Source organism: Galeopterus variegatus, unplaced genomic scaffold (assembly GCF_000696425.1).
Source record: "Galeopterus variegatus unplaced genomic scaffold, G_variegatus-3.0.2 Scaffold3126, whole genome shotgun sequence".
Classification (NCBI taxonomy): domain Eukaryota; kingdom Metazoa; phylum Chordata; class Mammalia; order Dermoptera; family Cynocephalidae; genus Galeopterus; species Galeopterus variegatus.
Window position 1 is genome coordinate 56,094 of NW_007729237.1, and position 15,574 is coordinate 71,667.

At 42.1% G+C, this 15,574-nt stretch overlaps 1 protein-coding gene across 1 annotated transcript in view; it reads left to right on the plus strand.

Annotated features, from left to right (window-relative positions):
- The window catches only part of PRKCA (protein kinase C, alpha), a gene marked incomplete at its 5' end in the record, with an annotated part of 124,659 nt that overhangs the window by 37,155 nt on the left and 71,930 nt on the right, over positions 1–15,574 (plus strand). The window contains 2 exons of the mRNA XM_008584013.1: positions 169–303; positions 735–831. Of these exons, the coding sequence (XP_008582235.1) occupies positions 169–303; positions 735–831 (232 nt within the window). The remainder of the gene's footprint in view (positions 1–168; positions 304–734; positions 832–15,574) is intronic.

A 15,574-nucleotide genomic window follows, 5' to 3' on the forward strand; every position in this document is an offset into this window, starting at 1 on the left:
AGTCTAGAGCTTTAGTTGCCAGAGAAAGGGGCTGATACTTCGTTGGCACAGGAAAAGAATTGAACATACTGTTTCTCTGCCTCAGGCTCAGATCATGAGCATGTGGTGTCTCCCAAGAAACCATGATCAAGATAACCTTGTGTGTGTGTGTGTGTGTGTGTTTCGTAGCAAATTAAAACCTTCAGACAAAGACCGTCGACTGTCTGTAGAAATCTGGGACTGGGATCGAACAACAAGGAATGACTTCATGGGATCGCTTTCTTTTGGAGTTTCAGAGCTAATGAAGATGCCAGCCAGTGGTTGGTAAGCAAGCCCCTGAAATTAAGTATGTCCCAAAATATTAAGCCATTTAGAGGTTCTGAAAACAAGTCCACGTAAGTCTCTAAAATGTCAGTTGAAGGGCCGGCCCCATGGCTCACTCGGGAGAGTGCGGCACTGGTAGCGCCAAGGCTGTGGGTTCGGATCCTATATAGAGATGGCTGGTGTGCTTGCTGGCTGAGCATGGCACAGACAACACCATGCCGAGGGTTGCGATCTCCTTACCGGTCAGGAAAAAATAAAATAAGATAAAATAAAAATAAAATGTCAGTTGAATGTCTAATATTGTGCCTGTAGACTTTCCATAAGATGCATTTCACGGAACAGCTGGTCTAGAGGTTTAAGGAGAAGAGCTGCTGGACTTGGGGTGGTGCCAGCACAGTGCCGTTAACTCTCCTCTCCTGTGTCTCTGAAAGGTACAAGTTGCTTAACCAAGAGGAAGGTGAGTACTACAACGTACCCATTCCAGAAGGGGACGAAGAAGGAAACATGGAGCTCAGGCAGAAATTCGAGGTGAGGATACCAACAAAATTACTGAAAACACTTCCTTTATAAAGCGTAACTTGAGGAAGGGCCAGATTTTGGTGGTCACACCATTGAAAGGCAAAAAGTAATTTAAATGTTAATCATCTTTTTATTTAAAAGCATAAATATTGTGTAATCTCTTTCCTTAGAAGCTGTCGATGTTCTACGTCTGTTATCATTTAGAGAATGGAAATTGGAAATATCCCATAAATAAGTGCAAGGTTGATTTCTGCATAAGAAATTGGTTTGTGCATTACTGGGGAGACAGGCAGGTTTGGAGCACAGGATCTTTCTGACAAAGAAGAGCTTGTGCTCCTCCAAAAAGGAGGAAGTCATTTTTGCCTTTTCTGGGGGAGGTGGTTTGAGTGTAATTAGCTATCGTGCCGGCATCTGATTTTTTTTCTTCTCCTACGGAAAGCAAAAGGTTTCTAATTTTGTTCTAAGAAACCAGCTTAAACAAATATTCCTTTGTTTGGGATTTTTTTTATTTTTGCTCCAGATCTTTAGGAAAGGCCAGCCTCTTTGTCTTTAGTTACTTTACCTGTGTTTGCTTTCTGTCCCAGATTCATCTGTCTTCTTTCTCCCTCCTTTTTCTGTTCCTTCTTGCTTCTCTCTATCTATTCTCCTTCTATCCCTTCTCTTTTCTTACCAGACATCTCACATTTTAATGAACATTCTTTTTTCTAAGCACCTACCTTATGTTCCAAGCACAACTTCTGTAATCACCCTGCGTTTTGGCTGTTGGAGGGATCCATATAAGAGCCTCTTCGGTCTGTGTAACTGGTTGATTCCTTTTCGAATCTTTCACTTCTTCAGACTAATTAGGATTCCCTAGAATTTCCTCACCATAAACAAATACACATGCACACACACGTGTGTACAGACACTGAAATGTTACTAAAATATTGACACTAATGGGATTCTGATAATCTTGTTTTCCTTCTCTTGTTCCCAAAGAAACACAAAGGTCATATCCAGATAGAATGAATTCCAAAGGATGTAAAACAGAAAGTCGTTCAAATTATTTTGTTATACCAATGTTTGGTTAAAGTGGATGTTGGTGGCAAGTCCTTACCAGCAGGGGCTCTAAGGTTGGATGCCTTGGGAGCACAGATGAGTGAAATAAGTCACAGCTGATATAAATAAATGGCAACTAACAGCTGGCCTCAGGGTTGATGAGACAATAGGGAGTGGTAGAGACTGGGGTGAGCAGCTGTCCTCAAATCCTGTCTGAAGGCGGTAGCCACTGCTACTCAGGGCCAGTTGATTATTTCCTTGCACAAGTGCAGGCCTCATGTAGCCAGATCTTCGTTCTTCTAGAGAAGCCAAAACTCCAGGTGTTTATATGACATTTTCTAATTTTTTTTTAATGTTGGCAGCTAATTAGAACTGAGAATTCTGCATAGGGCAAACACACATCTATTGTTTTAGACACAGGTAGGATTCAACCAGTGAGAACCAGCTTGCAATCTCTGCTCTTAAAAAATGTAGGAGAGAAAAAATAATAAAAAGAAAAAATTATATATAAGTAATTATACGTTATGATTTTGTATATAAATATATATTTAAATACACACACATGTACACACACACATATATAATGGGAAGTATATGGTTCTTTCCAATGAGGCCTTATAATATTTAGAGGAATTTAAGTACAAAGATGAAAGTCAAGGTTTTGGGTAGCTTCAAGTATCTATCCCAGGCGTAGCTCTTTTTCTGTTTGTCTTTATTTTTTTCACTTGCTTTATCATCTGCTTCCACCCATACCCCACAGCTAAGGACACAGACCTGGAATACTGGACGGGAAGGCTTCCTTGAGCCTCCAATGTCACACCACCTTTGTAATGGATAGATCCTTCTAGAGAGAGTTACACGTGCCAGCATTAATTACTCAGCTGTCTCAGGCAGGGGAAAAACCTGAGGAGCTAAAGAGAGCTTTACTGAATTTCATGCCCTCGAGTAGGCCATTAGCAATCCCTAGGTCAGGAACCGCGGGTACAGGATACTTTTGCAGGAGGAGCAGTGTTGGGCATCACGGTGTGTCACTCTCAGTAATGTCTGAGACTTAACTTTGCTGATGGAGAAATGTCAACCTTCTTTTTATGCTTTGTTTCCATGGCTTCCTGGTGAGTAAACTTCCTGTTCTTCTGGGCAGTGAGCCCAGCTTTTTATGAAAGTCAGAGTTCCAAAATAAAAAATAAAAACATTTTAAATACAGGTCAGAGGGCTTGTGGGCAGAAGCAGAGCCTTTCATTTTAGAGGCTGGTCACAGGCTGGTCAGAGGCTGTGTGTGTGTTGCTGGTCACTGTTGTCTCCTGGGAGAGCTGTGGACCTTGCAGTAGAGCTAGCCCAAGGCCATGAGTATCAGCGGGGAGGGGTGGAGGCAGCAGGGGAGCTGAGCCCCTGCTATCCAGCCCCTGAGGTCTGTGCTCGGAGCACCTACAGGAACCACAGGCCACCTTTTTCTTTAAATATCTTTTAGCTTCTGGATTTTACTCAAATTATATTAGCTCATTTACTTAGAGCATTTTAAAAACACAACTGCAAGAGACTGGGCAGAAAGCCACTAGATGATGGTTGCAAAAGATGCTGAGAATTTTATGACAACTGCCTTGCTGCATTTTAAGTGGAATATTCAGATCTGATATTAGGCAGGGGTTCAAGCACGTAATGGTATTTTGTTGAGGCCTATAAAAGTGAAAGTTGAAATCCTTCCCTGGTGCCAAGCTGTTGGGAAGCTGTGTGCCAGGGCAGAAAGGATGGTGTCCACATTTGAGCAGTTCTGGGTGGCAGCCATTCTCTTCGAACAGGGTGCCAGTTAGCATCAGGGTGCAACTGAGGAACTTCCTTTCCCACCCCGTTTCCTCCCTCTCGGCCTCTAGCCTCAGGATGATGGCTTCCCAGTGTCTACGGGCTTCCCTCTCAGTATTCTTTCTCTCCATATAATTGCCGTTCCGACTTGCGTCCCATCACATTAGTCCTTTCTTCTCTGCCTACTTGTTCACAGATACTTTTCCATCCTCTGCTAACAGTTTGATTCAGCTGAATACAATTTTTTTTTAAGTTCAATGGCCAATCATTATTGAATGAAACAGCATGATGGTCAGTCCTTTTAGGAACAGTCATCTCTCAATGGCATCTCACTGTGTCTAGTCTTTTGGGTTATTCTTTTCCTGTCCAGCTCTGTTTTCTAGAAAGAGTTAACTAAATGTGGTTTTGAAATCTTTCCCCAGAAATCAAAAGTCATTCAGTCTGATGAAAGAAAAAATCAAAAAATGAGCATTTACAATGCTTCCCCTGCATTAGCATTCATCTGATAATTAGATGGAAAATGTTTCAGATTTAAATGGTTGATTCTAGAATCTTGGCAAACAGAATGATCAGCGAGTGAAGCTCTTGGGAGCCAAGGAAAATCGCAGGGTGGTTGGAAATGACTTTACTCTCTAATGCAGATTCTGCCAGAGCAGTTCATCAAGCCTAAAAGACAAAGGAAACCAGAACCTTGAGAAAAGTATTCACCAGCAGTGCGTCTGTGGGACTTTAATCTGTTCCATGTTTGTCTTCAAATAAAGTACATGTGGTCCCTGATTTATAAGTTATATATTTTTCATTTGTTCAATAAGCAAGATTCCAGCAGTGAACAAAGCAAACAGCTCCTGCTTTCTGTGGAGCTCATGTTCCGCACCTGTGGGCCCTGCTTCAGCTCTCCTTGGGAACAAAGCAAGGAGCTCATTGAGAGGTAAACACATTATAACACCCAGTGCTGATTGGTGAGTGATTCCCCTGAACCTGCCGTCACTGTTGAAGACAACTAGGATTGCTGTTGTTTCCTGTGACCTCTGTGTCTCTGCTGCCTGTGATGAGGCTCACAGCCAGAGTGGGGAGGGGGTCTGTCTTCCCTTGGAGGCAGTCCAGAGGATGGTTTAGCTCTGGCTCAGCAAACTTTTTCTGTAAAGGGCCAGATAATAAATACTTGAGGCTTTGCAAGCCATAGAATCTGTTGTAATACTTGGCTCTGCCATTGTAGCACAAAAGCAGCCCCTGACAATACGTAAACAAATGAGCATGGTATGTTCCAATAAAATGTGATTTACAAAAACAAGTGGCAGACCAGATATGGCCTGTGGGCCATAGTTTGCCAATTTCTGGGTTAGCCCATGGACTTTAGAGTCAGATCCTGGTTTTGCCACTTATTAACCATGTGACTTTCTGTACCTCAGTGTCCTTAACTGTAAATGGGAATTATAGCAGTATTTACTTAATAGTATTATCTTAAAGACTAAATTAAGTAGTCCATAGAAAAGTCCCAAAAGCATACTTACTGTTCAAGTGTTAGCTCTTACAATCATCGTTATCAGTTTAATTTACCTCAGAAACTGGGTTATAGACGGCACCCTTTTTTTATTTTTTTTAACTTCTGAAGTTTCCCTGAAAGAGAATGAATTTTCTTGTTAAAATCATGCTCCAAATAGTGGGCATGTTCTATGTCCTTGTAGTCCAGCCATAATATGAAATAGAGGCGTATTGGTGAGAATCTTATCACCATTTATAACATTGTTTTATGGGAAAATATATCCTAATTTACATTCAGATGGATTTCTGAAACACAGTGTGTCTGTAACTTTGGGACTTTGTGTGTCTGGGAATGTATTCGATAACCTCTGAGCAAAACAGTGTTGTCAGGGAAGTAAATATAATCCCACAATGAGAAATCAGCTTATCGTGACACTTCTCGATTCAATCATTTGGTTTAAGGTCCCAATTAAAGACTCAAAAGCAAGCACATCCGAAAGACGTCTCATACAAGCCACACCAAGAATGAGCACAAGTTTAACCACAATGATAGTCACAGCTAGTCATTCATTAGAGAAATGATTAGGTGAACAGCAGAGATGACACAGTTGAATTCTTACTGATTCCATTCCCATGAGAGTCCAATCCTTTGGTTGGCATAATGTTGCCCTTTCAGTCTTTCGCAAAATCTGGGATCTGCATCATTCACATCTTGAGCTATGCCCAGGGAGTTACATGCTACATTCAACTTTCCAGCTGGGGGGGAAGAAAAGGGACCTTCCAACCACATCTTTCACTTATCTAAAACATTTTCAGACATTCTTATTCTTAACATCATTTGCGGTTCCGTTTCCATGGTTGTTAGCTTCAGCATTTTTGTACTCTGTTTATCAGTCAGTCGATTCTTTCCCTGAGACTTTTAGGGCCACATCTACCACCAGGATTGGAATTGTTCTAGGATCAAGAAAATGGGAGGCAAGGTAGGGAAGGAGAAAACATGAGTTCTGGGACGAGTTTCTAGGCTTTCCCTTGGAGCTGGCCACTTCCCTTCCCCAGAGTTATTCCATCCTCCACCTTGTACTCCTGAGGCTTGGCCCCTCTTGCCCAGGGCAGTTTTTCCAGCCCAGACTCTCTTCCCCAGTCCTGCTACCTAGAGGACATCAAGCCAGAAGGGCAAATAACCTGAGCATGGGATCTGGCCCCCAGTTCCTCAGGACAGTTGGTGAAGACCCCTTCTCTATTCTTTGCATTTCAGATTTCGGTATTTAAGGAAATAAAACCTGAACTAAATAAAAAATGAATAAATAAAAAATGAATTAAAAAAAAAACCTGAACTAAAATAAAATCATTTTGCTCCAGTATCACTATTACTACTTCCAATTTGTATTTGATGGCTTTTTAGCTGCAAATGGACTTTAAATGAGCTCATTTCTACCTGTGGGGTTGCTTATCTCCTCCACACATGTTAATAGTTAATGGAGATTCTAATCTAAAAAAGTCAAGTAGCTTTCCTTAAATGAGATGACACCACTCTATTCTGCCCAATTATCCAGGCTTTTCATTGTTTTCATTATTTATTTTACATTATTAAAAAAATTTGAGCAAAAGAATAAGCTCGAAGCAACTCAGCCTTTTTCTCTTCTTACTACAACAGTAACTTTTGCTACCCACCGTGCTGCACTCCAGGGTAAGTTAAAATCTAATATTAAAAAAAAATTAAATGCCAAACATACACATCCGTAGCAGAATGAAGACGGCTAAGGGCAGCACACTTTGGGCTTTCTCTTGGAATATTTCTGTTGTCAGAATACAATGAAAAATGATGTCCATTAGAAAGCTGACAGATATATCAGAAATAACTCTTGAGTATCAGGACCCAAGAAAACGAGATGAATTTATTCAAATTGCAGTGTCACTTAAAACTTGTGTGAGCTCTCTAAAGGGAAATATCTTTGAAGTTCTATAAAGGGAAAAGTTATGATTAAGTGTGAAATATGGCAGCTGCTCTTGAAGTTGAGTTTTGAGTACCACCTCCCATCTTGTCTGTCCCTTCTGGGGAGCAGGAAGTGTGGCATTGATGGGACAGTGGTGATAGCAGTGGTAACAATGTGCATGGGGTGATGACACCTGGGCACCGGGCATTTTCCGTGCCAAGCATGCTATGCCACTCCATGTGAGAAGTGGTACCATGCAGTGGTTAGAAGCCTCAGTCCCGGAACTAGGCTGCTGGGTTCAAATCTGGCCTCTTCTACATCCCACTCGTATGATCTTGGGCACATAACTCCATCTGTCAGCATCGTATTCTGGAAAGAATATAATAGTTAGCCATGATTCACATCCCTGCTCTACCACTTCCTAGCTGATGGTTTCTTAAACTTTATGAAATGGGGATATTGATAGTACCTACTGCATAGGATTACTGTAAGGATTAAATTAGTTCATTTATTCCTCGTTAGTATAGTGGTGAATAAAAAAAATAGTTCATGTAATGTAAATTGCTTAGACTAGTACCTGGCATATAGTAAGTGCTTAATAAATTTTAGCCATAACTATTTTTTCACTTTTATAATAGATGATTATATGAAATAGACATTACTTAAGTTTGGGTTTGACATATTTATGAAAAGTTATAAACTCTGAGGCTACATATCTGTGCAAATGAGGCATTATGGAGAGGCATTATCAGAAATCTATTTTGAGCATAGAAATTGTTGTCAAGGAATCATTCCTAAGAACAGACCAGTGCATTGGTTGTTCCAACATTCACAGCTTTCTAGATCCTGCAGCTTAACTCTAATTCTTCTGTCTCAGTAATGTTTTCAGTAGACAGGCTTCCCAGTCCATCTCTGCTTGACCCACATTCTCATGGCACCTGGCACACGGAGGCTGTTGAAGGTTGTTGGAACTTGAGTGCTTACTTGATTGGGAGCATCGGCCCATCTGAGGGACCTGCCTTCTTTGCTTGCCCTATGATTGCTAATGCCACCTTGGCCTTACTCCTGGCCATAAGCATCTGTGCTCTGCCCCAGAACCTCAAATTGACCCCCTCATGATAAGTCTAGTTCCCCCAGTCATAGATCACCATCATCCTTTGCAATTGGCTTCACACCCAGCCTCTCCCCTCAGATGGTCAAGGAAGCCTAGAAATTCTCCTACTCATTGGATAGGTCAGCCCAGAGGAACCAAGCCTGTTCACTTCTCAGGATTTGAACACATTATCAGCTATGTAATCACATAATCATAAATTCCAAAAATTAAATAGCTGCATTTTCTCTTATCTTGAAATCCTCTAGGGCTGTGCTATTTGATTTGGTAGTTACCGGTCACGTGACTGTTGAGCCCTTAAATGTAGCCAGTCTAAACAGACATGATGTAAGTGTAAAGTACACACCAGATTTCAAAGACTCAATAAGGTGAAAAGAATAAAATATCTCATTAATAATTATTTTATATTGATTGCATTAGTTGGTATATGAGTAAATTTATTAAGGCTTACAGTTGTGTGTTCATACATATTCTGACTGTATAGTAAAACATGTTAACCTGGGGGGGGCATGTATCCCCATCCCCCGTGGGTACTGTACATGCCCCAGTACCCACGGGGGATTTTCAGGTACTAAGGATTCTTCTCTTTCTTTTTAAAGGAATTGGAAGGAGGGAAGGCAGAGCAATGTCCATTGACTCTAACATGAACACAGTGACTATGCATTGACAAGGGTCTTTATGGCTCTATCTCAAGCACCTAAGAGGAAGTTAAAGCCCCCTAAAATTAAAAAGCGTAGAACAAGGGTGATACCACACATAATACTGTTTGCTGTTTTTCCCCAAAGAATGTGTCCTACAGAGAATTAGGATTGGGGGGTCCCTAGAGAGGTCAGACCCAAGGACTCTGAACTCCCTGAAAGAGGAAATGTCCACCGGCCTGGGCTGTAGATCCTTGCAACTCCAGGTATGATTTGTGGACCAGCAGCATCTGGGAACTGATTAAAAGTGCAGAACAAAGGCCGGCCAGTTAGCTCAGTTGATTAGAGCATGGTGCTGATAACACTAAGGTTCAGGGTTCAATCCCTGTACTGGCTAGTTGCCAAAAAAAAAAACACCAAAAAACTTTTTTTTTTTTTTTTTTTTTTTTGTCTTTTTTCCGTGTCCGGCAACGGATCGCAACCCTCAGTGTTGCACCTGTACCGGACCGGGGACCGGCAACGGGATTGCAACCCTCGGTGTTGCTCCCGCGCCTCGCTCAACCAGTGAGCGGGAACCGGTCTGTATGCAGGATCCGAACCCTCGGGCGGGAGCGCCACCGCACTTCCCAAGCGGCGCACTATCCAGTGCGCCACCGGGCCGGCCCCCAAAAAACTTTTTTAATGAGTAAATCAAAATGCAGAATAGAATCTTAGATCTCATCCTAGCCTTTTACTGAGTCAGAATCTGCATTTTAACAAGATTCCCAGGTGATTTCTGTGCCCATTAAAGTTTCAGAAATGCTGGTCAAGAAGATGAAACTTATCGACTAATGAGTAAGCAAATTCAGTCTCCAGTGGTTGTGAAGGTAGTGAGGACAGACCATCACCCCCAGTATCCACATTACATATAGGGATCAGTGAGCTGCGACGCATACCCAGCCAGCTGCTTTTTTATGGCCCATAAGCTAAAAATGGTTGTCATATTTTTTAATGGTCGAAAAAAATCCAAGAAGGGTAGTATTTAGGAGATATGAAAATTAGATAAGACCCAAATTTCAGTGTCCATAAATAGTTTTATTAACACAGTCTCTTTCATTCATTCACGTACTGTCTACAGCTGCTGTCATGCAGAGTTGAGTTGCTGCAAGAGACCGTATGATAGCCCACAAAGCCTAAAATATGTGCTACCTGGTCTTTTACAGAAAAAGCTTACTGACCCCTGGATTAATGGAATAATAGAGTCGCTGCAAGAGACCGTATGATAGCCCACAAAGCCTAAAATGTGTGCTACCTGGTCTTTTACAGAAAAAGCTTACTGACCCCTGGATTAATGGAATAATAGAGTATTTGAACTGGGAGGGATGCTTAAAATCATCTTCGTTGATGAGAAAATAAAAGCACAGCAGGGACTTACTCCAGCTAGTTTGGAGCAGGACCCAGATCTCCTGTCCAGGACAATGCTTCTCTCTCCTCCCCTGTCCCTTCCCCCATGCACTTCCCTGTGACACCTGCTTCTCTGACTCCCTTCTACATGTCCATCATGCTCATTCCTGCATCTCAGGACTTGCTTACGCTCCTTCGGAAAGATTTTCTCTTCTTCACTCCCCTTAGTCCCAAGCTCTTCAGTCCTACACATACCTTTATGTAATCCTCAAGCCTGTTATAATTGATCTAATTGTGCAAACTAAAGATTGCTCACTTGGTGGACGCCTGTACTATTTGTCAGCTTCTTATTTCCAGAGTAGGAACCTTGGGCCCTCTGAATACTTGAGCATCCAAACATCAGGCCCAGTAGGAATCCACCTTTCACCTGGATTTCCTTGACTGCCCAATGGAGGATGTCTGAATCAACATGTCTACAAAAGTGGTTGGAGGTCGTCAGATCATTCAGGAACCTGGAGAATATCCCTCCCCTCACTTACCTAAATCCCTACAGCAGTTGGGTAAAACCCACATGTGTGATGAATCTGGTTGTACTTGGAGACGGACTAGCTCCTTTCCCATACTTTTTGATTCCAGAAATCTGTAGTTCTGGATATTTAAAGCTGGTGGGTGCTAGGTCTACTCTGTGTCGAGCACTGTCCCTGTGATAGAGAGTTAGGACAGAACCTTGTTCTTAAGAACACTGGGAAGTAATAATAGGGAATGTGAGACCTTTTTACCTTATTTCCACTTTCTGGATAATATCTGACCCTCACAGTGGAGGGGAAGCAGAATTTTCTTCGTAGCCCACATCCTGTCTACTAGACAGTAGCTAACCTCGATGAGCAGGTATCTGACTCAGGCCACAAGTCAGTTCGTTGTCCAGACATCAGTGTCTCCAGCTTTTGAGACACTGATCAGGTATCACTGCTGAAAGGATTATAGCTCACCTGATGTGACATGGCATTAAAGGGCTTAGGACCACAGAGTCCTCCGAGAATTCAAAATAGTGGCTTCCAAAATGAAGTCCAAGAACCTGTGGCTCATGGGTGTCTTATTCTGGTTTTTGTTTTCATAGATGAGGTCTCTTTGCCCTTTTAAGACCATTGCCTTGATGTACAGGTGATAGTGGCACTTCCTAGACCAACCATGTGCAGTCAGAGTGTCATTGCTCAGGAATTCAGTGAATTCAATGGCTGCCATGTCTTCAGCACTTGCAAACCCAGTGGTTAACATTGAGCAGCAAGGCAGCTTCCTGGCATGTGCTACCTTGACTTTGAGCAAAGGTATTTTACTTCCACATTTACCACCCAGGCATACAGGCGTGTGGTCCAGGATGTGTTCTCTCGGGGCTCTTGCAAATGTGCAGAGGGAGAGATGCTGTAGGAATCTGGGCTGATTCACTTCGTAAGCCTTTCCTATGATCCTTTTTTTTTTTTTTTTCCCCCAGAAGGAAATTTGAGTTGGTTTGTTATGTTGAAACATGAAATAGCTTTGGAGTTCTTTCTTGATCCATTTGAGTCTGAGTAACTGCCCAATGGCTGCTGGAAGTCTGTGAAGCTGTATAGCAGTTATATCGAGGTCTCTCTGCTGGTGGGTTTTTGCCTTTTCCTCTAGATGAGAACCTCCTAAAGTCATGCCATGTACTTGATGCCAGAATCTGGGCTGATTCACTTCGTAAGCCTTTCCTATGATCCTTTTTTTTTTTTTTTTCCCCAGAAGGAAATTTGAGTTGGTTTGTTATGTTGAAGCATGAAATAGCTTTGGAGTTCTTTCTAGATCCATTTGAGTCTGAGTAACTGCCCAATGGCTGCTGGAAGTCTGTGAAGCTGTATAGCAGTTATATCGAGGTCTCTCTGCTGGTGGGTTTTTGCCTTTTCCTCTAGATGAGAACCTCCTAAAGTCATGCCATGTACTTGATGCCAGGGCATCTCAGTCAATCCAGAGCCTTCTATACCTAGAGGTATTCAGGCAAAGATTGGGCAACCCTATCAGAAAGGTGCGGGAGAAATGCCAGATTGGATTTCCTCTAAGGTTCTTTCCAGCAGCAAGATTCCAATAAGGATGTTTTTGTTGCTATTGTTAGTTTCCTTTAATCTTGATGTGGATTAAGATCTCTAGCCCAAAATAGAGCTTTCGGGGTTGGGATAAAATGGCCTATTTTGAGAACAATTATAAATAGATTTGTGGTTACTGGCTTACAGGGCCATAATTATAAATGTCATAGAAGATAGTCTGTACCTGTTAGAAGAGACGTAAAATTTATGATTTGACTGGTTTCCCATTTTAGTAGACCAAGCCTTACAAGTACAAAGTATAGTCTATGCGCCTGTGATCTCCTCTGTTCAGGTTCAGGGCTGTTATGATCCATTCAGGCTGTGGGTTTTTGGTTCAGAGCCTCTTTCTCAAATTCTTGTTCAGAAGCCTTCTCATACTGTGTATGAACTTGTGAGATTATGCCCATGACTTCTTGCATAGAATTCCCTGTTAAGATGGTTTCCACTTATTCTTTTCGCATTAGCAGTTGAGAAAGTAAAGTTATCCAGTCATGAGTTTTTTAGACAGAAGTTAAAAGGTGAAAGGAAGTATGCCAGAAGAGCAAAACAAGGTTACTTGGCATTCAGTCAACAAGAACTTGGTTAACCCACTACCCCACCAACTTATTTTTCACCAGTAATCTTGGGCACTTCAAGATACTGAAGAGCCTTCTAAATCATCAAGAAAAAATAAATTTTGTTACAAATAGATTTCATGGTAAGTAGGTTTGTTCTTATTCTACTTTTTTGTAGAATGGTAATCTGTGTATAAAATTATCAGTACCTAGCTGTGTACTACCTCACACATGTGGACTCACCAAATACCCCTTGACCCCATCATATGGCAGAACATGTCTGAATATAGTGGAGTTGTTTGATGGCAGACCATGTCACATAAATGGCCCAAGGGAGAAAAGAAAAAGGTTCTGGCTTGGTTTCAGGCCTTTCAGTCTTCAAACAACAGGAAGGACTTAGTTCCTCCCCGTCCAAGGGCCAAATCAGACCCGCAGCTGGTGAGCCTCCCTGGAGCGGTGCACACCTGAGGCTTCGCCTGACCTCCTCTCATCCGACCCTGCTGCCATGTTTCACAGTAACAGTAACTGTCTGTCGCCTATGCTTGTCTGCTCTGTAAGTGGAACCTGTGTGCGTTGTACTCTTATTTTTCTCAGGGTGCTAATTGTTTTCCTGTATGCAGCATTTCCCCTACTAACCTAGCAGTTTTTCTTCCTCTTCTGTCTATTACAGTGATGTCATGTCCACTTCCTAAAGGTAGTTCTTCCTCCACTCTCTCCTCTTCCACCTTTCCTTCCACAAAAACTGAGGTTAATGGGGTTTTTTTGTGGCTCCTGAGCCATGTTTTCCACCCTTAAGGATTCACTGTGAGTTCCGGTAGCTGCAATCTCATGCCTACATGTGTCTTAGTCTGTGTGCTCCTTTCCAAGCTGCCATGGCCCCTGATAATCCAGAGAATATACCAGTCTCCCTGCCTTTTCAGATTAGGTTAGTTTAAAATTTTACCAAGGAAATACTGAAACTTTCAACTCCATTTTGAAAGCATCAAAAAACAGAAGGACTGCATCTTTAAATGACAGTCATTTCCTTTCTTTCTGTTAGTAGATGTATTTTAATTGTGTGAGTTGAGATTCATTTTCAGTGTTATACAGGCATCCATCTATATTAGCATGGCGTCAGTATGGTGTATTTATACTATGTGGGTGTGTGTATATGGAGATATAGCGTAATATATCCTGGGCTGAATTCATCAAATTGTTCTGATGTTCTTAATGCCTGTCTTAATACTTCTCACAGTGTTTCATCTTTTTCTCATTTTTTAATTTTTTCCCGACTCAGTTGTTGCAACCTAATCAACCATCCTATCCCCAGACAATCCAGTGGAATTTTGCAACTTGCATGTAAATTATTTTAAAAACCCGGTCTATTATTGTCATTTCTGACAGTGCCACTCTCTTCTGGGGAGCTGGGCAAGGCCATGTAGCAGCTGTGCCCTCAACTATTGCCTTTGTTAATCGTTGAAATCAGCCCCAGTGTGTTACCATATATTCATATGGGAATAAACCAGAAAATTTAAACACTCAAATACTTGAGCGAAGAATTTGCAAGGGGGAAAAACCCCAGTTGAAATCAGCCCCAGTGTGTTACCATATATTCATATGGGAACAAACCAGAAAATTTAAACACTCAAATACTTGAGCGAAGAATTTGCAAGGGGGAAAAACCCCACCCTCCACCCCAAGCTAGAATCAACATAGAAGTATAATACTTTATTTTAAAAACATGGTCCTAAAGAACCTAAACATGGTCCTTAGATAGTTTTAGAGTTTCTCATCTCTAGAACTCACACTACAGATGTGTCCCCAGAGGGACCACAGGAGATTAGTGACCGAGAGATATTGGAAATGGGAAAGAAAAAAGTGCTGCTTCAGGTTTCACTAGTCTTGCAGAGTGTGATAACTATTGTGTGTGAAAATTTTCACCTTTCAAGATTTCTGTTGTCACTGCCCCCATTGTTTGTGTTTTAAGCCCTGTGACACAGTGCGGTGTGTTTGCTTTGGAGAAGCAGCACCAGAAGTCAGCCATGCATGAACACACTGGGCCACCGGGCGGTGTCTTCCCTCAGAGGAAAACCACCTGCGTTCTCAGAGTAACATCCAGGAAGTGGAGACGGTTCCTGTTTAACCGCAAATAAATCACCCATCTTCTTATACCTTGCTTTTTTGGAGGACACCTCCACTCTGATTAAATGAACTCACATTTGGGTCCTCGAACCCTAATCATGACCCGAACCTCTTTTGCCTGCATGGTGTGACATGTGTGTCTTCATCCTTGTTATTGTGTTAGAAACTTTGTTATTCCAGGGAGAAATCATATAGGGATTACAGCTGTATGTCACAACATGTAGAAAATCTGGGTGCTCGTGTAAAACTCTGATGTGAAAAGGGAACTGAGGGGGGAGGGGAGAAAAACAGATTTGGGCAAGGCAGCCTTCACCTTTCTGGGTCCCCTCTCTGCAGGTAAATCATGGCTCTTCCCAACTCCAGTGATGAGCTGTCTTGTAAGGACTGTGCCTCATCATGTCAAGGATGTCAGGGTAGTGAAGAAGTGCTGGGGTTCAAATCCCAGCTCTGCCATTCCCTGGCTGTGCTGCCTGGAGCTGTGTAGCTCACCTTCTGACCTCACACATGTTGGTGCACGTGGTAGATGTTTCCAGTGCCTTTCGTTCTGGGTCTTAGGACAAAAGACGCAGATTATTATGCCTCAGAAAGAAAATGTCAC